This window comes from Anas acuta, chromosome 23, assembly GCF_963932015.1.
Source record: "Anas acuta chromosome 23, bAnaAcu1.1, whole genome shotgun sequence".
NCBI lineage: Eukaryota > Metazoa > Chordata > Aves > Anseriformes > Anatidae > Anas > Anas acuta.
The window spans coordinates 6,318,904-6,341,626 of record NC_089001.1 but is presented as its reverse complement, the minus strand read 5'-3'; the positions used below and the strand labels follow the sequence as shown (position 1 = coordinate 6,341,626).

The window sequence follows — 22,723 nt, the reverse complement described above, 5'->3', positions numbered from 1 at the left end:
GCTCTATCTCATATCTGCTGCTGGCCTGACATTTGCTTTTCAGAAAAGGAAATATTTTATGAAGCTAGGGAGACAGTGTGGTATTATCAGTGACTTTTTTTTTTTTTTTTTAAAAAAAAAAAAGGTGGGGGGCAGGGAAGCAAACCACCAAAGAGCTTTTTCCTGGGACTAGCTGGATCACAGGCAAACAATGCACCTGAGCAAACATCATTTCAGCAGCTTGGTGGTTGACAGGCAAAGGAGCGTCAGAGGAATCACGCTCTCCCTCCTTCCCCCACTTTTCCCAAATTCCTTGGTTCAGCCTGGATGAAAGGATTTCCACAGTGCTGATGAATGCATACACATGTGCCTCCTGATAAATATACAGCTTCTGCATTCTCCCTGTTCTCCGTTTTTAGGCACTGCTTTCAGTTTGTGTGATTTCAAGCAAGAATGCAGTCCCCACCCCTTAACACACACACACACACACACAAAAAAAAAAAAAAAAAAAAAAAAAAAAAAAAAAAAAAAGCGCCTCTCCAGGAAAGGAGAACCCAGGAACCCAGGCAAGAGGAGAGCTGAGAAGCAGCCCTGGGAGGAAAAGTAAGCACACAGAGCTCGTGGAGGTGGCACAGACCCTGTGGTGGCAGGGAGCACCGTCCCTTGCCTCTCCTCTCCCCCCTCCCCAGCCAGCCCTTGCTGTGCAAAGCAGCGCCTTAAACCCCTCCCCTCTGCTTTCACTCTGCCACCTTTCCCTTTCCTGCTCATTCAGAACAGATGATGCTCCCTCTCACATGCAGACCTCTCCTCTCCCTTCCCTCTTCCCCAGCCCTTTAACAAGCTGCACACCAGATATTCATCGGGATGGGAGAGAGCAGGGGCAAGGGCAGGCTGGCATCTGACAGGCAGAAGTAGTGCTGCAGTGGTTTGGGGAACCCCTCCTCAGCCCTGACAGAGTGAAGGAAATCAGGAATACCTAGGGACAGGGGTGTGTGCATTTAAATCACCGTGCTACGTAAATGTTTTGTAATAACAGGCAGAGGGAAGAAAGGAGGAGACAACCCAAGGAGCAGAAGACGACCTCAGCTTTCTGGTGATGGCATGGACCGGACACTTTTCCAGCAGCTGTTCTACCTACCTCTCAGTCCTGTCACCGTCCAGCATCCCCAAAGTGCCAAGGCACAAGACTGATGCAGAGTCACTCTTAGCAAGTAAGTTACCTGATTTTGTTTGCTTTTCCAGCGTACTTGCTTTTGTCTCTGGCTGCTAACAATCGATAACCAGGAGGAGGAGAAGTAGCTGAGGCATCAGATCAGCTGAGCACCGTGTTTCTGTGCCTGGCCCTGCCAGGGTGACAGCTAGAGATGTGCGGTTGTCTAACTTGCTAGCTGCCAGGAAACTCTTTGGGAAGCCAGGGATTAGATGTTGATCTTATACAAAGGCACTGTCAAATCTAGTAAAGGTGCTATGTAGGAAAAAACGTTAAAAATAATGAAATTCTCAGATACCAGATTAGTGGAGGTCTCTGAAATACAATGGATAGGAAGAGGCTGATCAGTGAGCAATGCTGAGATGCATGGAGTGATTGTGTGATCCTCACCTGGAGTCAAAGATTAAATTATTTTATAATTAGGATGCTTACTTGTCAGCTTAGGTTCAAGGAGCCCTTGTATTGTAGTCTTCAGACAGTGAATGTTCAGCCTTGAGGGGGACAGATGAATAAATGCATTGGGAGCCCCAGGGGTGTTTATGGCCCGTGAGGTAAAAACGTGACTCATTTTTGTACCGAGTCCTGCTGCATTGGGCAAATAGCGCTCAGACTCCTTTTTGTGGTAGTGGCTGCTGGTTGAGAGTAACAGGCTAACTCTTACACAGCATCTCTGCCATTTGGTTTTGTCCTGAGAGTTTCAGGAAATCAAACAAGAATTGACAGAAACTGTCCCAAAAAGCTTACCACCTGACTTTCTGGGGTTCTTTAATCAAGCAGTCAAGCAGGTTCTTCCTCCTGTTCTTTTCCTTTGGAGCAGGCTCATTACCTTATTCCTCAACTACCTCATAGTTGGGTGGCATGGAAGGAAACAAAACTGACTTCTCTTACCAGTTCTCTAACCAGTCCAAGCAAACCTTATCTTCTATAGCAGGTGTCTGGCTGTGTTTGTGCTGCGGGAGTTGTTTGACTTCTGGGGTCTGATTCGTTCCCCCACTGTTTCTCCTCAGATGGAGATAAAGGATTGGGATCATTTTTTGGTTTCTATTAGAGAAAACCCTCCATCTCTGGAAGGTTCCAGCCTGATCAGTTACGGACTCTGAAAAAGGCAAGCAGAGCTTTAGCATCATGTTCTGAGACAAATCTCTGGACTTTTGTCACACTCTATTCAGTTAGCAGTAGGGAGAGGCACTCAGACATCAGGTGAGCACTGGCACTTTACCAGCAGTATGGTCCTGGTAGGTCTCTTTGTTTCACTGTGACTTGTCTTTTCCTGTCTGCATAGTGGGTTCAATAGCACTGTTACAGTTCTTGGGCAGAAAGAGCCTGTATTTGGTCAGTTCATATTTGAGCTGTTTGGATGCAAGGTGCTGCAGAAGTGTGAAGTGGTATTAACATAGTTCAATTTTATTTTATTTTATTTTTCAAGCCAGCTGCAGGATTATATAGAGACTCTCAGTTGCAATAAAGGTGCAACATTTGAACAATGAAGAACCAGAACATGACTACATTTGGGGCCAAATTTTCTCATAGAATTGAGGTTCTGCTTATCCCAATATTCCATCTGCCATGTGTAAACAGCCAGTAGCAGGAGAAACAGGAGTGTCTTATCAGGACAAGAGTGGCTGTCTTTCTTTGTTCAGTTGTGTTTGTTGAAAGATAACAGTCACTTTTTCAATGACGCCATAAGGTCTCCCTAAAAATAGAGTCTGGGATGAAAGGACAGAGAGGCTGCAGAGTGCCTCAGGCAGAGTCACTTCCTTGGAGAAGGAGAGATCAAATTGGTTTATTTTCAGGATTTATTTGTTGATAAAGAAAATATTGCTTGACTATTCAAAAATGATTAAGAGCACCAAAGAGCATGATGTGATTGCATCCTTTGCACATGGACTTCTCATGCTCAACTTCTATAACTCAAGGAAGTAGAAAGTAATTGACTGCAGGTTACACTGATTATATTCCATCCACACACTATCTCAAGTAGTACGTACCCCTTATGTTGTGAAAACTCTGCTCTCTGGTCTTTGTTCTGTAACAAATTGTTGCAGCCTGTACACCGGGGTCATTACGATGTCTCATGAGGCATCTCCTAGTCTTCATCTTTTGTCTGAAAAAACAATAACCAGCCTTCCATTCTCATGGCAATTTTATTTTTTCACTCTTTTCTGCATTCGTCTGAAGTTGAAATATTTAATGAATCTGCAAACTTGCTTTATGTGGGGGATTTTTTTATACTTTAACCAATACTGTGGGAAAAATCTATTTGAAATCTGTAGCTACTCAAGAGAACATTGTAAGAATATTTTTTTTTTCTGGAACTCACTCCTCTGGTTTTGAAAAAATTCACAGTAATGGCAGCAGTATTATTTCTTGGCATTAGAAATAATCTGGCTAGGTTATTCATGCCAAAAGATTAGACTGTATAGGATTTTCAGGGTAATATTTAGGCACACTGAAACACAGGGCCTGCTGTTGGATTGGTGGAAGGGAAGAAGAGCAGTGCAGTGAATCCAGGCTCTTGTTTAGGATTTTGGAAACTCTCTCTTCAATTCTCTGCCCTGCCACAGATTTTCCACGTGAGTGTGGGACAAGCAAGCGTCTGTGATTCGCTTCCTCGTCCTGAAAAATGGGAACTAGAGCACTGCTGTATTGCACAGATCTTAAAAAATAAATAAATAAATTTAAAGCATGTTACTTGTCTTGAGCACTGTGAAACATGATACTCTGGAAAGGGGGGGGCACCTCTCAACTGGCAATGAAAGGGCTGAGGAATATTAGAACTGTGATTATCCAGCATTACATGGGAAGATAGACTGGGAGATAATGAGCAGCTAAAAGTAAATCACAAATGTCCACACACACTGTCTGTCTCTGTGTCATATTGACTTCCTACCCAGAGAGATTTTCTTAGAAAGAATGTTGTTTTGAAAGGCTGAACACCTTCTGTTTCAGTACTTCTGAGCCTAATGAACTCTAAGCAGACAGGCCGTCATTAGCTCAGCTCTGTAACAAGCACAAAGTCATCTTGCTTCCTTTGGTAGCTGCCTAGTTAATCATCACTCACCCATTTTTGTGTACTGGTGGGTGGGTGTCTCCTCAAGCCCCAGAGGAGCTCCATTGTGATACCGTGCCTGTCACCACATTCGAAAAGCAGTGCTGCAACTTAATGAAAACTCGGAGGAAATGAAAGGCATCTCCCTACTTCAGTGCCGAATGAGATTACACTTTAAAAAGCAATTACTTGGATGAGGGAGCTTTTGAACCACCAATCTCATCTTGTGCAGTCTCCTGAAGTGTTTTGCCTTGTTTTTAAATAGCAAACTCTTATATCATTCCCCTCACCTGTGGATCCCCAAGCACTTTCCAAACAGTCAGCCTTCCTAGTCTCTGTAAATCAGAAAGCTGAAAGGTGACATGGTTTGCACAAAATCTACCTGCCTTTCTTTTTCTCATGTACACCTTGCAAGGTAATCTTGTGTTTGCACTGTTTACTGTGGAGTCTGTTGTATACACACAGTAAATAAAAGGATAGCAGGAAAGATGCCTTTCTCAGGGAAATCAGAGCCCATCTGTCAGTCAGCACCTACCTAATAGCCGTCTATCTTCATCTGTGGAAGGCCATCCTTCCCTAGCATGTCCTGTTCCTCTGCCTTTCCATGGGCACTCACTGTTCAGCAGTCATTGTTTTTATTCGTATTTGTATTTTATTTTGGACTCAATGATCTTGAGGTCTCTTCCAACCTCGAAATTCTGTGATTCTGTGATTCTCCTTGGGTGCTATTGCTTTAATATGCTGCTTTCCTCTACTGGCTTTCCCATGGTGCTAGTGTCCGTCAATCATGCATTTCACTCCTGTTTTACAGTGTGACCCAAAGAGGTTGTGTGCTGCAGAGGAATCTGGGGACAGTGAGCTAGGCTCCCTTTTATATGGCGTGTGCAAACAGGCAGCAAAAGAACCAGGTCGAGTTTTTCAGTAATGATCTGTTTAGCATTTACTACTATATTGATTGCTTGTTTAGTAGTGCAGGACTCTTCATTTGGAAAGCAGATGATACAGTCAAGTAAAATCCCGACTTGAGGAGATGTTGCTCATTTATTGTCATAATGCGAGAAAGCATGAGCATCAGGTTTGAAACAGAAGTAATTTTTTGCACAAACTTAATGGCAAATTCATGCCTCTGAACTCCTCTTGCCTGACAGTTTAGACCCCTCCAGAAGTAAATCCTACCCACACTGAAACCTACATTTACCTAAGTGAGACCAGCAGTTACCTAAATGGAAAAAGTCACCATGGTAAGCAGGGGAAAAAGGCTTCTCTTGTTGTACCTTCTGCAACATCTTCAGCAAATTTCTATCTTGAACACTTGGAGCTATCAGGAGGTACATCAGCACTGCCAGGCAGGGCTTGTGGACAGCTCTGCAAAACAATGCCTTCAGAAGATATTTAGCCAACCCCAGCTTGACTCTGCGTTAGCAAAGCTAAGAGCCCTAAATGTCAATGACTGCCCCTGAGTCTGTCGTCTGGGCAAAAGCAGAGCCACAGCAAGTCTGATAAAAAGCCTCTTTGCAAGGTTGATAATGCAGTGACTCACATTTCCTTTTGCAGCTGCCTGTCCAAAAGGAAAGCAGCTCTATACTAAAGTGACATTTTTATTATCCTGGCACCATTTAACCAAAGATGGTAAATGCCAATGAAGCAGGATGGTATGTGTGACTCTAAGAGGCAATTTCATGTCACAGAGCTTTGTTGGATGGAGCAGTGGTTTACAAACTGAAGTCTAAGTCTCTGTGAGATGCTTGCACATAATTACTATTATCCAGAAAAGATGTGTATGCTTGGTAGTGGTGGCAGTATATTATACAGTAAAGGAGTAAACCAGATCTTTACATAGGTACAGTGCTTTTCTTTTGGTATCTTGCCATTTGTGATAAAGTTTTTCAGAGCGGTTAAACCAATACGGGCAAATTTCCTAGAAGATTCTTGTGCCTAGGATCTCACAGACTGTTTGTATCTGTATCACAGATTTTACAGCTGGGGAATTAAGGAAGAAGGAGAGGCACTGATTTACCCAGAATTAGAGAAAAAATAAATAAATAAAAAAAATTGAAAGCACTTGGAACAGAAAGCTGGATAGTCTGTGCTCTAGCCTGTGCTCAAACTCCTAACCAGTATTACTCCTTTAAAAAAAAAAATAATAATGTAAAGTTTAATTATTTTCAATAACCACATACTGAGGTCATGTTCTTGCTGCGATGGAAGAGTTTAAGATTAAATATTGGCAGAAGTTGTAATGCTACTGAAGCTATCAGTAAAGTTCATTTAAAGCAGGAATTTTGAAGGAGCACTTGTAAGATGTTCCTAAAGATTTCCAGAAAGATTTCACTTGACCTATTGCTAAAGATCAGTAGCATTAGAAAAGTGGTGTTTCCAGTCCCTTGAGTGTTTTAGTTAAAGCAGGTTTCCCTGCATTTTCATTAATGGACAGTCCCTCTAGCCTGCTTCACCAGAGTGATATTTCTAGAGATTTAGTCTTTTTGATTATTTTTATTCTATTCTGATCTTTTTAATATGTTTCAAGATCCTTTTGGTCTCTTTGGTATGAATGTAAAATGTGGAACCTTATGCTATAGATGAATGTCTTGAAATTGATTGTTCTCTCTTACATACTGTTAGTGTAAGTGAAATTCAGCTTCATGTATAACTTCTATAAAAAATATTAACAACATTATTTTTTTTTAATTGAAAACATGCAACATTTGCCTGTTTTTACATTTGTGGACACACATAGATAGATCAAAAGCCTGAGTCCAAATGGAGTAATATTAGATTCATCAAACAATGCAAACAAAGATCAAAAGTAATACTGATAAGAAGGAAGCAAAGAGGTTCTCCTTTGTACCTTATTCTCTTGTAGTCAGTAGATGGGATGCTTTTTCCCTATTAAAGAAAAAAAAAAAACACAGTGTGATTGTTCTGACTTGCACTTGGCATATGCTTTCACGTGTTGTGAAGTGAGAGTATAATTTGACATCAAGCAGCCACTTTGCATGCATGTAAATAGACACACTATAAGGCGGCGGAGGGCCACACCAATAGTCTAGGAGATTTGAATTTTCGACAAATGGTAGAAAAAGGCTGAAGATACATCTAAATATACTACCAGCCATCTCTCAGGAGTCTTGCGTGAGAAAAAGAAGACAAAGACATAGAGGTAGGGATTAATATTCTGCCAAAATTCTTGATGATGCTGTTGGAGGAAGGGACCAGCACAGTCCTGGGGTTACCTATCCCATATCCAGGATCATAGGCATTGGGAGAAGCAGCCCTGATTCCCCCTGGCTGACCATCCCAGAAACATTAATCCCTGCTACTTCCTGTGACTGCACTGCCTCAGCCCTGGCCGAAACCCTTAAACCAGGCAAATTTGCCAGCACAAAGAAGGTTTGGGACTGTGCTGTGGACAGATGGCTGGGCTCCCTAGTGAATGGAGCCAGCGGGTATGGTTCCAGCAACAGGCTTTGGCTGCTTCATTGGAGTAATGATTGATGGTGACTTATACAAGGGCTACGAGTAATTCTTTGCTGTTAACCAGACTTGGCTACAGCAAAATGGAAGTGGAAATTTGTTGCTTCATTTATTCATCCTGCCTCTGCTTCCTTCCCGCCCACCCTCTGTGCTTTTTAATACTGAAAAGATGAAGCTACTTTGCTTGATCTTAAAATTGCCTTTCCCAAGATACTCTTAATTGTATCTCTACACCTTTTCTCATTCACAGGCACACAAGAAGATTAAAGATAGAGGGAGCAGTAATAGATTTAGTTGGATTTTAATAGGATTTGCAGAGGACAATGCAGAGAATGAACGCCATAGAGAATATTGCTGCTCTATCTTTGATATCCCTAAGGCTTCCTAGGTAGTCTTTCACTGAGATTTTGTCTGCGTCCTGCATTCAGAGTGAAGACTCTCATTTTTCTGTAGAGCATGTGTGTTTTTTTTTCAGTAGTATCAAATCATCTCAATAAACAGGTTGCTACATTATTACCTGCAAAAATCATTACAGCCATCATTTTGTATTATTTCTTTGTACCTTGTTGAGCATAGTGCTGCATGTGGACAGTGGGTTCTTAATAACTGTTGGGTTTCTGAAAGTGTCCAGTGCTTTTGTTTAGTGTCAGATGAAGTAAAAGGGCTCTGATATAACTGATTACCAGTAGGCTTGAAATCATCAAGCCTGCAGAAATGTAGTTATAGATGCTAAATTAAAAGGTTATTTTACCTTTGGAACTCAGGCTCCCTGAATAATTTGTGGAGAGGGGTGAGTATATCCAGAAGGTGATTCAGCACACCTGAAATTTGAATTATCACTGGGAGTGCTTTTCTATGCTGACTGTAAGGGAAACCTTCATGAATAATTTAGACTTCTCTGAGGTTCAGGTAGGCAGTAGTGTTCAGTATTTTATATTCACTTCTAAGGTTTCTCTTGGTATGCACCCAAAAGGTAAGGCACCAAAAAGCTCCATTCCCTTTTGAAAATATACATTGATGCCCCTTTACTTTGCTTCTAGTTGTGATCTCAGGCAAATTTCAGTTCTAAAAAAAAATCTGAGCACCACTGAAAAAAAAAAAAAGAAAGAAAAAAGAAAAACAAGGTTTACCTACTTTACCCAGACCATGCTCATAACCATATTTTCTGATGTTCCAGTAGTGCATTAAGCAAAGTGACTGGCAGGTGGTTCATGTTTAAAGAGACTGTATTATGAATCAGTATTTAACATCCAGTTCAATGCAGCATTATATTTAGCAAGTGGCTGTTGTGAGAAAAGTGCTGAAGCCTTTCAAAGTATTTCCCAGAACAATACTAGGAAGAATGGCATGGCTCTAGTAAAAAGCTTTCCTAATGTAAAATCAGCCTGTAACCTGCCCTGTACCAACATGGGGCAAAGTTTATCAGTGTAGCATTAATATTTGCAGTGTTTGTGGACCTGCTCTGTCATGTAATGGTTCACACAGAGTACAGTGAAATGGCTTTTGTCTCAGCTCTTTTCCTCCTGTCTTAAACTTTACTTCTCTGTTCTCCCTCAGCCCAGCCATGGCCGGAGATTCTCGAATCTTCATGAACCAGGACATGGACATCGGAGTTGTATCCAGAGAACCTAAGAAGATTCCCAAACAGGCTCGAGATGACATCCCCATTGCCACTGACCGAACCCGCCTCATATCAGCAGAAGGTAAGAAGCCACGCCAGCGTTACATGGAGAAAAGTGGCAAGTGCAATGTACACCATGGAAATGTCCAAGAAACCTATCGATACCTTAGTGACCTCTTCACTACTCTGGTGGACCTCAAATGGCGTTTTAATCTTCTTGTCTTCACTATGGTCTATACCATCACTTGGTTGTTTTTTGGGTTCATATGGTGGCTCATTGCCTATATCCGGGGAGACCTGGACCATCTTGAAGATGAAAACTGGATCCCCTGTGTTGAAAATCTCAGTGGATTTGTTTCTGCATTTCTGTTTTCTATTGAGACTGAGACAACAATAGGGTATGGCTATAGGGTCATAACGGAGAAGTGCCCAGAGGGCATTGTACTGCTCCTGATCCAGGCTATTCTGGGCTCCATTGTCAATGCGTTCATGGTGGGATGCATGTTTGTCAAGATCAGTCAACCAAAGAAGAGAGCTGAAACCCTCATGTTTTCTAACAATGCGGTGATTTCCATGAGGGATGAGAAGCTCTGTCTCATGTTCCGTGTTGGAGACCTCCGCAATTCCCACATTGTTGAGGCTTCCATTAGAGCCAAACTGATTAAGTCCAAACAGACCAAAGAGGGAGAGTTCATCCCCTTGAATCAAACAGACATCAATGTGGGATTTGACACTGGAGACGACAGGTTGTTCCTGGTGTCACCTCTTATCATCTCACATGAAATCAACGAGAAAAGCCCCTTCTGGGAGATGTCTCGCACCCAACTGGAGAAGGAAGAATTTGAAATTGTGGTCATCCTGGAAGGAATGGTGGAAGCAACAGGTAAGCACTTGTCTAAATCAGTCACAATTTTGAGGGAGAAAAGGGAAAAATAGAGTGCAGTTTGGCATTAAGATGTCACTGTCAGTGTCACCTGGACTGTGAAGATGTTGGGATTTATCCTGTTGTGACTCATTCAGGTGGGATATAAGTCCTGGATTCATACAAAGGGATTACATGAAGATCTGTCCATAATCACTTAGGACTGATCCATGGGAAAAAAGGAATAGACTGAAGCAACTTATGAGTTCTCTTATTTTCTGTGATCAAAATTCACGGTGCAAATCCTTTTCCATTTCTCCTCAGTATTAAAAATTGGCTGTAACTCTGATATTTTAGGTACTGCTGTGGTGTTGCTATTTAAATGGAGACTATGAAGGAAGTGCCCAAGTATTACTATATCCCATAAAACAGCATGTGCTGAAACAGAATGACTTGCACATGATGTAGGACATAGATTTTCAAAAAGAGCTCAAAGAAGAAAAATACAGAAAATGCTTTTGTGACTCTAGGAGCGCAGCAGCTGTTTAACAGCATAAAACAATCCTGTGTAATGGGTAGATTAGGAGATATACTCAGCTGGTTCCCACTTTCCTCCTATGGGTGTATTTGTGGCAGGCAGTGAAAGGAGTCTGCATCTGTATATAATAAATCTGGAAAAGTTTTGTGCCTCAGCTTTTCAAGGTACGTAAAAGGGAGGTGACAGTGTGCTTCTCAAGATGAGTGAACGGGTGGCCACAAAGGTCCCCAGGCTCCTTTCCACAGTTGGGATGCTGTGTATCTCCTGGGTGTCTGGCTGGTGAGGAAGATGCTTTTACTCTTGAACCTAAAAGATACGGCACCATGGGATCATTTTAGGGGTCATTTTACCACTTGCAGCTAATTCATTTATGCTACGTACTGAGGAGGAGTGCAGCAAGTGCATTTAAGCAGCCGGAGATGCTGGTGCTCCCTTCAGGCGAGTTTTCTCAGCCTGGGGTTAGCAGCATGCCTCGGTCAAATCAGGGTCTTTGAGGGAAATGGGACTACAGGCAGCAGGAGGAAAGAATTACTATCTAGAGATGTAGGAAACTAGAAAGACTCAGAAATGCGAAAATGTGATAAATAATTTTTCCCTTTGGTGTTTCAGGACTCTAGTTATGAGGCAGTGCTGTGAACCCAAGGTTTTTTTCTGGTGGGGTTGGGACGTGTCCATCTTGTTGAAGTATAAGCGCTCTCTGAAACACTTGCAAGGGGGTTCTGCTTGGTATGAGTCCTTGGTGGTAGCAGCATCCTGACTTACAGATTCTGGGCCTTTGCTTACTGTTAATATTGTCCCTTTCTTCTGGTTTGTCCTTGGTAGTCTCCTAACAGTCAAACATAAGGGGAAATAGTCTAAAATCCCTGCACTCTGGACCTTCACACTTCAAGACAGCTCTCTAGAGACCTAATTCAGTTTCCCAGTATTTCCCTCTAGTCATTAGGTGAATAGCAATAGCTGAGTTTTTCAAAGAGCTAATGGGTGGTTATGTATAGATTACACTGCACTTAGGTTGGAGTACTGTATTGTACGAGTGGAATTCATGTGGCATTGCTAGGCAAATATTCTTTCCCAGCAGAATATTGTAGAAATGTGGCAAAAGAAGGGGTGGGTGGAAAAGAATATCGAAGGGGAGGATTTGTAATGGAAGCTTATTTTGTAGCCTAAACAATTACCAGAAACTAGAACCTCTTAATCTGAGCGTGGAATGCAGTTCCTTGCACGTCCAAAGCCTTTTTCCTCTCTGCACTGTGACACTATCAAATTCTGTTTGAACAGCTACTGCACTGCCATCCTCCTATGAAAGCTCAGCCCCTGCTAGATATGTGTGAGAGGAAGTCATTATCAATAACAACCTCAAAATTAAAAGCATGGCATAGGAATAATATTGCTTTACAAATGGGCTCCTCTCCCAGACGGATTGTACAGGCCAGTGTGTAATGATATTAAGGAGCATACATCTGTGGAAATGATTTGTTCTGGTCTCAGAAGGTAGGCTGTGAAACTTCAAAAACGGAGCTAGAAGAGCCAGTTTGCATTGAACTTAGAGCACAGTGGACCTCAGATGCTGCTGTTATCAGACTCAGAGGCTGAGATGATTTTCTGAATGACACATGGTAGCCAGGCGAGTGATATTTTGCCACAACAAAAGTGGCTTGCAGCACTTTCTGCTTTCCTGCTTTGTCCTTGCACTTCATAATATTGATAAGCCCATTCATGGGTCTTTAATCCGTACCTCCATACTTTAACCTTTGCTCCCAGCAAATTCTCTTGGTTCTTTCCTCCCTATCACACTGTTCAAGCCTTATCTGCTTTCAGGAATGGTATAATTTACTTGCAGTGTGACTTCTATTAAATCATGACGCTGTGACAACCTGGTCAGGTTCAGGACAGTATGAAAATACAACAGGCCATTTGTTCCCTTAGAAACTCCTATGAAAAAATCAGCAGCCGTAGTCGCAGCATGCAGGGGTATAACTGGATGTATATGCAGTCAGCATATATAGCACTGCTCGTGGCACACAAGAGGGAAGCAAGTCCCATGTGCTCTCCCAGAGGCAGCTCAGCTCTGTAGTTGGCAGGAGGAAAAATTAATGGAAAGTTACCCAGTCTTTGCAGACAGCAACAAATCATACCCTGAATAGATCCTGCACTGGTGGGGAAAATAGCTATATTTTTCATAAGGTTTTTGGAAAGCAGGTCAGACCTGACTACGCTTTGGTAATTGTCAACATATAAATAACTGAAGAAATTTTAAGCATAATTTCTGAGTAGAAGTGTGAATACTATTCACTGAAACATTTGGGACAGCAATTTTATAACCATTTCCAGTAGTTCTAACCAACCACATACATTACAAATGAAATGCATTGTCCTCCTCTCAAACAAGTAACTCTTCTCACTGATATTTAAGTTTAATTCCTATCCAGTGGAAGGCAAAGATAGTAAATAGCTTCAAATGAGAAGTGTAGAAGAAATTCTAATGAGTTGAAACACTGTGAGTCACTGTGTGTTTTGTTTTTTTTTTTTGTGTTTTGTTTTTGTGTTGTTGTTGGTTTGTTGGTGTTGGTTTTTTTTTTACAAAATGAAACGTTATTTAAAACAATCTTTTTGTTTCAAGATGACTCGAATTTCTAAAATGCTTCAAGTTGTTTGTTTGTTTTAACAAAGGCAAACATTGTGGTTTAAGACAATATTTTTGTTTTTCAGCAGATTTGAATTTTTTAAAAGGGTAAATAACAACAAACTGAAGAACACCAACACACAAGAAACACATCAACCAGCCTAAAATGCAGTGTTTCTATTTTCCTGAAGAAGAAAATAAACATTTTATTAGTCAAGTGAGAGCTCTCCAGGGACCCGCAACTATTTTACTTCCTAACCCATGAAGCCAGCTGCAGCAGAATGCCCACTGGCAGGGGTGTTTCCAATCAATATTTTAGTACAGTTGTGGCACTGTGACTTGACAACAGGTTAAAAACACCAAAGGGAGACTGGGTTTCTGAACAGATCCGTGGTGATCATTGCTGAGTGAAATAACCACTGTAAAGGCAAAATCAATATAGATGACAAGTGTTCTGACTTCCAGTGCTGCTTTGTGGGCATCTTGAAAGCACCAGCATCACTCACAGTGCTTACTTAATGAATTGGTCACAGAGATTAGTTTAGGGAATTAATTCTCTTGTGCCATATCTTAAAGGGACACTTGTCGAGATCATCTGGCCCAAATTTGATCTACAATAAAAGGAAAGAAACTGAAGGTGAAAAATCTGTTTGCTAAGTGAATACATTTTTTCTTGCCACTGTGAAAAAGCAGAAATGCAGTGAAAACAAAAACCAGAGCCAACCTGTCGACGGAGCAGGGCTAGGCTGTTGTTGGGCCAAGCCTCTTGCCTTTATCCTCCTGATGCGTAATTCAACTTACTATATCAAGCAAGGCAGCCAGAATGCAGAACAGCAGTGGAGATTTGCACACCTCCTCCATGTGCTTGCAGAGTGAACTGGGTTATGTGGTGAAGAAATGGCTGACTCAATTAAAGAACATTAGAGACTCCTTTTTTTTTTTTTTTTTCCTCACTGTCATTCCATGTGATGAAGCAGTCTACATAGACTTTCTGGAAAATAATTTGAAGACACTCTCTTCCCTTCCAACATTCCCCTTTTGCTGCTATTTACTGACAATTAACCAAAATCTAATCTATCAGTAGCTGTCCTGCTATCCTCATTCTGAATCTACACTGTCCAGTGTTGCGATTGTCTGGGCAGAGATACTGGTGCTTTTTACTTCATCCTTGGTCCTCACCGGCTTTCTCTGCCTCTTTTTCCAACCTATATTAAATAACCCATAGGAGACAGTCCAAAGGCCTGATTAGTCCCATGGCTAAACAAAGTTTTAATAAACTCTTAAGAAAGGATAGGTGTATACACTTCTGGCTTACCATGGTTTCATGATTGCAAGCAGTTTACTCATATTCAGGATCCCGCATCTCCATTCCTCATCCTGTCCCTAAGAGAATGTAACCTTTTTACACCTCAAATTATCCATCTTTACAGAAGATACAGTAAAATTTTGTGGCTGAAAAAAAAAAAAAAAGTCATAGTCACAACATAAGAAATCCTGAAATTAGTCATGATTTTCTTGGGAGAACAAAGGAAGTTAATTAATGAGTGGATTTTTCATGCATTCATCATCTGGTTTGGGTTGTCTTGTTTTGCTTTGCATTTTGCATATAAATAAGTTTTCTTTTCTGCACGAAGGACCTTCCAGAACTGTCACAGAAACTGCCTATATAATTAAAGGGAAGAGCTAGACACCTCCAGTCATTCTTTTCACAAACTGAGTTGTCTTCCAGAGGTGGATAGTAGCAGGCTAGTCATCTTAGGTGCCTCTGCAGTCCCTATAAATACCTTTGTGAGGGGCCTAAACTTATACAGTGTGAGCCTCAGGTTCTGCCTGGTAGAGACAGGGGAACTGAACCCAAGATTTTTAAATCTTAAGGTCCTTACTTTTTTTTTTTTTTTTTTTTTTTTTCCAGTGCCTGGAAGCTTTTACATTCCTGGAGAGCATTTAGAAAAGTTAAAATCCTATTACTCTCCTCTGGCATAAAAATAAAAGTGAATCAAGGGCAGACTCTTCTTGTAAAAGAGACAAGCATAAATAATTGGAGGACCATGCTCCTACCTTCTAAAATTCCTTTTGAAGTTGGAGGAATTTTGACTTTTTGGAGGTTACAGTGTTCTTTTGTCTGATTAATGCAAAGGGACTAATAAATTTTATGACTATCCAAACGCTGGTGCTAATCTAAAGGCATGTATTGCTTAATTAGAGTGATAGAATTAAATTTTTTATAACTACTGCTTGCCATCAGTCTGTTACTATACCTCTGAGTCCATCAGCTCTTCCTCTGTACTTTTGCAGTGTAGGTGGAGCTCAGCTCAAGAAGCAGAGTATATTTTATGCAGCTTTAGTGTACCTGGTACAGAGGAAAACGTCACCCTGCATACAATAGCGTATAAAAACAAGGACACAGAAGTGAAATCACTTCCAGCAATATCTATGCTGGGAGAGCCCAGCAAATATGGCAAACATACAGTCAGCATCCACATGACGTGCTGCCAGCAGATAATCACTGAGCTCTGTGGCATTTAAATGAGGAGAGTTAATTTTAGGCTGATGAAAAATGTTGTCTTGACAGCCCCAGGGGTTGGGATATCTCTACCCACTGAGAAAGTCCAGGCTGTAACAGTACTGAAACATTCAGCTATGCTGCTGATGTGATCAGATTGAAGCCTGTGGCAATTTCTTGAGTCTTGGTCATGCTTTGTGGCCCTCTTGCCCTTGCCCCCTCCTGTAAAACTGCCAAGAAGGGTACTGGCTGTGCTGGTACGTTAAAAAAATGTGCATCCTCCAACAGTCGGAGGGAGACTGCTGGCTCCTCTACAGATAACCAAGCAGCTGCAAGATGCAGTTAGATCTGGCCTACGATGATGAAGTTTGATTTAACGGGTAACCTAAGGGTACACAAGGCCTGGAAATCGGGAGCAATCTCCTGCAGAATTTCCCCTTTTCTTAGCAGCGTGGCAGAGCCAGAAGCGTCTGCTCCAGTTGCATAATCAGTGGCACTGCAAGCAGCGAAACGTTCTGAAATCTGCAACTCCCATTGAGTACATTGCAGAAAAAAATAGGCTCCTTACTGAGTGAGCCATCAAATAACTGCTTTTTATCAGCATGTATTAACATTCTTTTGTCTTTGATAAAATGTAAGCTGCTTGATCCCAACTGATTTTGATGACAGAAAAGTGCCTTTTGGTAGAGTTCCCTGACACCTATTTTACCCACTAATCTTTCCTCACTGACTCTCTCTGTTCTTGAATGTAATGAAACACCTGGTTTAATACACATAGCAATATATTTTGCATCTTTTCATCTTCTGGAAACCCGAAACAAGCAGTTTAAGAAGGCATCTACAGCTGCCTTAAACAGGAACATGCACAAGCTCTGTTATTGAGTCTGTGATGTAGTGACTCCAGCCAACAGACCAAAAATCCGCTTCTTAGGGTTCTGCTATAATGAAATTATCATTAAAACTCTATGAATTGTTTATTGCAGAACCTGAAACCAGGGGACAGTCTCCAGCTTTCTAAAAAGCTTGGAACTGGTTCTAGCTTTATTGAAAACTTGGTGCATCTGCTTATAACTTTTTTTTTTCTGGTTTCAATTAAAATTGATTTTTTTTTTTTCAACTGAAAGCAAAGCTATGAATTTATGAGATGAAAAAGCTGTAGCTAAAACTTGAAAGTTGATGATTTTACATATATTACATGTTATACAATCGACAATTTGTACAAATTTATATTAAGAATACTTTTTCATTTTTAAACCAGATCGTTAAGGAGAAAATTAAACTTTTAATGGTCCCACTGTCTGGAAAAATCAATATGCTCGACAAATAAAAATCTTGGTGACTTTTATTTGGAAATAAGGTTTGAAACACATCTGCTTGTACTGACAAAGGGGAAATGAGGATATTCTTTTGGTGTGAAGCATATTTAAATGAAAAGCCCAAGTCACCAAATGCCACTTACTTCCTTTTCTGTGACTATACCAAATAACCACACTGCTTAAACCCCAAATATGTAGTTATATCTATTTTAAGAAAGGATTTGCAATATTTGTCAAGACCAAAAAAGTTACGATTATTTTTGCAAGAAATTTGAGGAGCTTGAAATCTCCCCCAGCTTCTTGCACATGCACTCTGAGGTGTCAGTGCTTGGGGCAGGGCTGGGCAGGACAGTGCTCCTGCGCTGCAGGAGAACAGCAGTGGCAAGGTTGGTGTGGTTCTTGATGGATGTCAGCATATGACATGACAATTCACTACACCTAAAATGTCCCCTGGACTTGGATAGGCAAGGCTTGTGAAATGAAACCACTTATTTGTGCGGAGACCCCAGAGCAATGTCTGAAAGATGAGAGTTTGGTGAATTACTCAGCCTCAGTGCAAGCCGAAACTTTGATGTTCAGCGCACGTTGTATGCAAATTGAAAGTGGCTGCATCCATGTGCTGTTAATAAAAGTAAGGTTTATTGTTTCCACACCTCCTCTGTCATCTTTTTGCAGTTATAGAGGCAATAATTAGCCAGGGACATTACAGATGCATTAATTAACCAGGCTGGAGAGCACAGGGCAGCCTGCAAAGCAGGCACTTAATGGAATTTGAAGCAGAGACAATGCTGTTGTTTACTGGGTAATGTAGGAGTTGCCAAGCAGTATGTCCCCACGCAATTAAAATACCACTGCACATGTGCTAAAAAGGAATATTTGAATGGGATTATGAAGCAATTACAAGTTGTCTTATTGTGCTGGCTCTGTGTACCCCTGGGGTTACAGAAAGCAGCTCCTGCAGGAAGCTGGCAGTGTGCGGTATTTGGTTGATGAAAGCTTTCTATTGTTCCTTCCTTAATTGAATACTTACAGCAGGAGATAACTGTGATTGTGTCTCTGGAGTTCAGGTTCACTGTCAGGTACTGCCCCCAGCGAAGGAGCTATTTCAGGCCCTCATAACAAGGCAGGAGTTCCCCTTGAGTGCCTCAGGCCCCCACATTTAGCAGGGACACCCCATCTCAGCCCTGGGGTCCACAGCACAACACCTTCAGGCAGCACCTGGAAAGCCACGGTACGAATCAACCTGTTTGTTTACAGGACCTAATCCCATGAGTATGAGCAGCCTCCTCTCCTGCTCTCATCTCTGGGCTTTGAAATTGCTCAGAGCTTGGAGGAAGCACCTGAAGGCCTTTGTGAATTTTGGTACAAAACCAGCTGTTCTAAAGGAAAAAAGGGGTAGTTTATTTTAACTGTCTCCCTACCATATGTGCACATGTTACTGGTTATCCAGCATGAGATTAGCCCTGCAACCCTGCATTATTGACCCTTTAAACAGTCTGTGACAAAAGCTTTTGCACTTGGGGATGAATGGTATGATAAACATCAGTGACACGGGTCTGAGAAAAAACATAAAGTTGACAGGACTCCACAAGCTGCCTGCATGTTGAGCTGCTCTTTACAAGCTGATAGAAAGGAGTGAAGATTAAAATGTCTTCACCTCAAGGACTGAGGAACCCAGGGTAGGCGATGCTGCATGTAGTAGCATGACCTGAAGCATATAGTCAGGAGTGATCGCCACACAGATTTTTACTAATAAAACAAAGTCTGAGTTTTCTGAAAAGGTTCTGAAAAGTTGAGATTCTGCTTAAGGTAAAAACACTTTGGGTAATTTTCCTCTTCCATTATTGTATTTTTCATGCAGCCTCTGCATTTCCTGGTTCCTGCTGGTCCAGGAAGCAGACACGCTACAACACTATGACTAACTCTGTACTTGTTGTTCCTGCCCAGAAGCAAGTACTCCTGCAGCTCTCTTTGGGGAAAAAAATTGGCTTTTCTGTCTGAGAAATTTCCAGTTCTGTTTTGCTAAGTGTCAGGTGTGGTCAGAGGTTGGACTCGATGATCTTGAGGTCTCTTCCAACCTAGAAATTCTGTGATTCTGTGATTCTGTGTGTCATTGTCCCTCTTTTCCCCTTTCAAGAACCAAAAGGAGCTATATGTTCCCATCCTGGTAGTTTTAAGCTAAGGAAAGCAATAAAAGACAGGTAAAATCATCAGGGTAACTTGCTTGTGTGGGTGTCTTTTAATGAACTATAGCAATTATGACAGGGAAAAAAAAAAAAAAAAAAAAAAAACTTTTCAAGGGTGCCCTTTTTCGAAGGAAAAGTTTTCCGATTACTCTGAGTTTTCAGACACTTAGTTAAGCTCACATGGTGACAATACATATGATCTTTCCTGAAGCACCTGATGCTGATATTTTTCCCCTGTGCATTGTTTTAGATTTTTATTTGTGTACTTCAGGCTATGGGAGGTGGACTTGGAAGTGTTGGTTGGGAACTGGATTAAGTGCATATTTTGAATATATTCCAAGCAGGCCTATCTATCACCCTCCAAAAGAGAGCAGTGGGATAATTTTGTGAAGTCAGGTTTTCTACATTTCACCAAAATTAAGTCCATAAATCTAACATATTTAGGACAAGCAGAAGACAAATATTTGGAAGAGAAGTCAACCTTGACTTGTCAATCAGCAGGTGACTCCAAAGGAAGTTGTTATTTGCAGTTTTGCCAAAGCCAAATGCTTACACCTGCTCTGCAAAGCTTCTCTTCAAAATTTATCAAAGTACATAAAAAAACCTGATCCTTGTGAGAAGAAGCTGGACAAAATTGGTTTCATATTGCCCAGGGTTCATTCAGTATCAAATCCATGAATATTTTGATTTCAATATGCTCATGAGCTTGACTGTGTAATGTGGGTTTTGGGTCAGCAAAACTGTTGGATACAGTTGGATGGAATCCTCCAAAGGTATTTATAAGCCAGCGTGCCATATAAATCACTAGGAGCTGGGGCCTTCTCCATCTTTCAGGCTATATCACTTTAACGTGAGTGCAGAAGGGAATAGGAGAATAGTTGGTAGGGCTGTAGCTCAAGTGGGACAGCGTCAGACCCAGCAGGAGTGCAGGCAGCTAGGTGTTTTGGCAGGACAGTGCTTCACTCTAGTGTGTGAGTTAGGATTTGAGGTGCATTGGCAGGGTCGCATGTCATTTTAGCACATGGTTCACCAGAAGTGCTGCTAGTAGCAGCCGCACAAGCAAGCAGCATCTCAGCAGAGCAATGTGAGGACAGAGAGAAGCTGCTTAGAGATACCAGACTTCAAACCCTTCAGTGCAGGGTTTAGGATACAATCTGAAGATGTGGTGACAAATCTACCCCTTTTTCCTTTGAGGGCTCTTTTTCATGATAGAGCCTTCTGTGAGACTTAATAAGCAAAGGTCTTTTCTACGTCCCAGATCAATCCAGTATGGAGATAACATGAAAGTGCTTTTAAATGAAAGAAGTGGTTGGGTGAGCATGTAAGGAAGCTTTGCATTTAACATCCCTCTCTTTCCATCCAGGGATGACTTGCCAGGCTCGCAGCTCCTACATGGACACTGAGGTGCTGTGGGGACATCGCTTCACTCCTGTCCTCACCCTGGAGAAGGATTTTTATGAAGTTGACTACAACAGCTTCCATAGCACTTACGAGACCAACACTCCTGTGTGCTGTGCCAAAGAGCTGGCTGAGTCTCGCCGGGAAGGCCAGCTCCTCAGCCACCTCTCCAGTGCCACCCTCCTGAGCGGGGGCAGAGAAGCAGAGACAGCAAGAGGGGAAGAAGAGGAAGAGGAAGAAGACAGGGAGCCTGCAGGAATGAATGGAGCCAATGGGACAGCAGGAGAGGTGAAAGAAAATCTGCCTGTATAACACAAGAACTGCTGGACAGTAGATAACCACGTACACTTACTGGGAGACTGTGGCCCAGCAAGTCAGGAACCGGCTGAGAGTCAGGGACCTGAGATTTGTGTCCAGATCTCTACTGCCTGCCTGTTCCTGGCGAGTCACTGCACAGCACTGTGCCTCAGTTTCACTTCTCTTTTACCTGTACAGTGAGGTTCTGGGCTTTGCACTCTTTCGCAAAGTATTTTGATCTCTATGGACAAGGCTCACTAAATACAATCATGATTAAAATTGAAATTCCCACCACTGACTGTTACAAAAGACATTCATTGGACATTCAAAACTTATTCTCCCTCACAAGGATATTTAAAAAGTAAAACTCTAGAATCTCCCATCTCAGTATGAAGAATGTGATTTCATACCTTCACTTAACTTGTGAGTCAATGTGTTGTAGACATTGTTACTGCTTAATTAAAAGAAGATGAAAAAAACTCTCTGGTATGTAGTGGAGTGTTTTGTTTTCAGCATTTTTGCAAACAGAGTTTAGTTTAGTTAGTTTAGTGTTTAGTTTAGTTTGTTTAGTGTTTTCCTCCAAAATCACAGTCACTGTCATTTATTTCCCACAAAAATGTGTGACATTAACAGGATAGCTTTCACTGTAAACCTATAACATGTTTATCCAATGTTTTTGACTATCCTCTCAAACTGAAATACCATCTTTGTGCACTCTTTTCATGGACTCTCTGATACGTTTCATAGGCTGCCCATGATCAGAGAAGGTTAGATCTTCCTCCAGTAAAGATTTTGTTTCATTTTGTTTTGTTTTTCCCCTGTCTTGGGTGTCCCATTTCCAATTGATTTAGAACATAACATGTAGCCATCTGGGAGCTTGAAATGATCTGGAATTTCACAGAGTCCCTGGAGTAGGTAGACTGGGTAAGTGACAGTTTGCAAAATTGTCTGCTCTTCCATAAAATACATACTTAAAATAAGGGTTTAGATGACGATGTTCTTATAGCTAATGGGAACATGCACTGACATAACTGGAGCCATCTGGCCACACTAGTGCAAGCATGCTGGTTGGCATTTGGCCCTGCAACATTCACTTTTTTGAGCTGGGAGACACAATAGTGCAGAACAGGATTAACATGATTGAAGTTTTGTTCTGTAAGTTGTACTAAATGAGCTGATGCAGTGTATCCGCTTTGGGTGGCTTTTCTAATGCAGCTGCATCAGATTATTTGCACAAGTTTCCTTCCTATAAATAAGTCCGAAACAGGATCAGCTCCCCATGTCCTGTCAATGGCAAGCAATAACATCTCAGTGGGTCTAATGCTAACCTGCCAGTAACTTCTGCAAGTGTTTCAGACACGTTTTGTCCTGCAGGTCAATTAAGATTGCTATTCCTGTGAAGAACCAAATTAAGTTAGCAATTTTGGTCTTTACAAGATATAGGAATAAAACCATAGCTCCACAAAGAAGAATTTACATACAGAAAAGGGATTTTGCCTGTAAAGTGGGAAAAATTGCTGGAAATGTGAACAGCATGGGAAAAAAATAGACTTATTAGAGAAAATCTTTTGTTACCCCCCAAAATCTATTGGAAAACTAAGATTCCTGCAAGATTACTTCTTTATCAAAATGGAGTTTTATTTCTTGAAGAAAATATACTATGCAAG

General features: G+C 41.5%; 1 protein-coding gene across 3 annotated transcripts; it reads left to right on the top strand.

Moving 5' to 3' along the window:
- The first annotated feature begins 461 nt into the window (after positions 1 to 461).
- On the top strand, positions 462 to 22,170 carry KCNJ5 (potassium inwardly rectifying channel subfamily J member 5). Of its 3 annotated transcripts, XM_068659311.1 has the most exons (4): positions 462 to 582; positions 1,016 to 1,190; positions 9,270 to 10,216; positions 20,725 to 22,170. In XM_068659311.1, exons 3-4 carry the CDS (start codon positions 9,277 to 9,279, stop codon positions 21,069 to 21,071), a joined length of 1,287 nt encoding a protein of 428 aa, XP_068515412.1. In that variant the 5' UTR covers positions 462 to 582; positions 1,016 to 1,190; positions 9,270 to 9,276; the 3' UTR covers positions 21,072 to 22,170. The 3 variants fall into 3 exon arrangements, with proteins under 3 accessions (XP_068515412.1, XP_068515413.1, XP_068515411.1); XM_068659312.1 differs by lacking the exons at positions 462 to 582; positions 20,725 to 22,170 and adding an exon at positions 13,446 to 14,827 and having other exon boundaries at positions 658 to 1,190; XM_068659310.1 differs by lacking the exon at positions 462 to 582 and having other exon boundaries at positions 672 to 1,190.
- The last annotated feature ends 553 nt before the right edge of the window (positions 22,171 to 22,723 follow it).

Excerpts from the sequence above, each read along its gene's own strand:
- KCNJ5 (XM_068659311.1), top strand. The coding sequence starts at position 9,277 with ATGGCCGGAGATTCTCGAATCTTCATGAACCAGGACATGGACATCGGA. Across the intron at positions 10,217-20,724 it reads AGGAATGGTGGAAGCAACAG|GGATGACTTGCCAGGCTCGC; the intron begins GTAAGCACTTGT and ends CTTTCCATCCAG.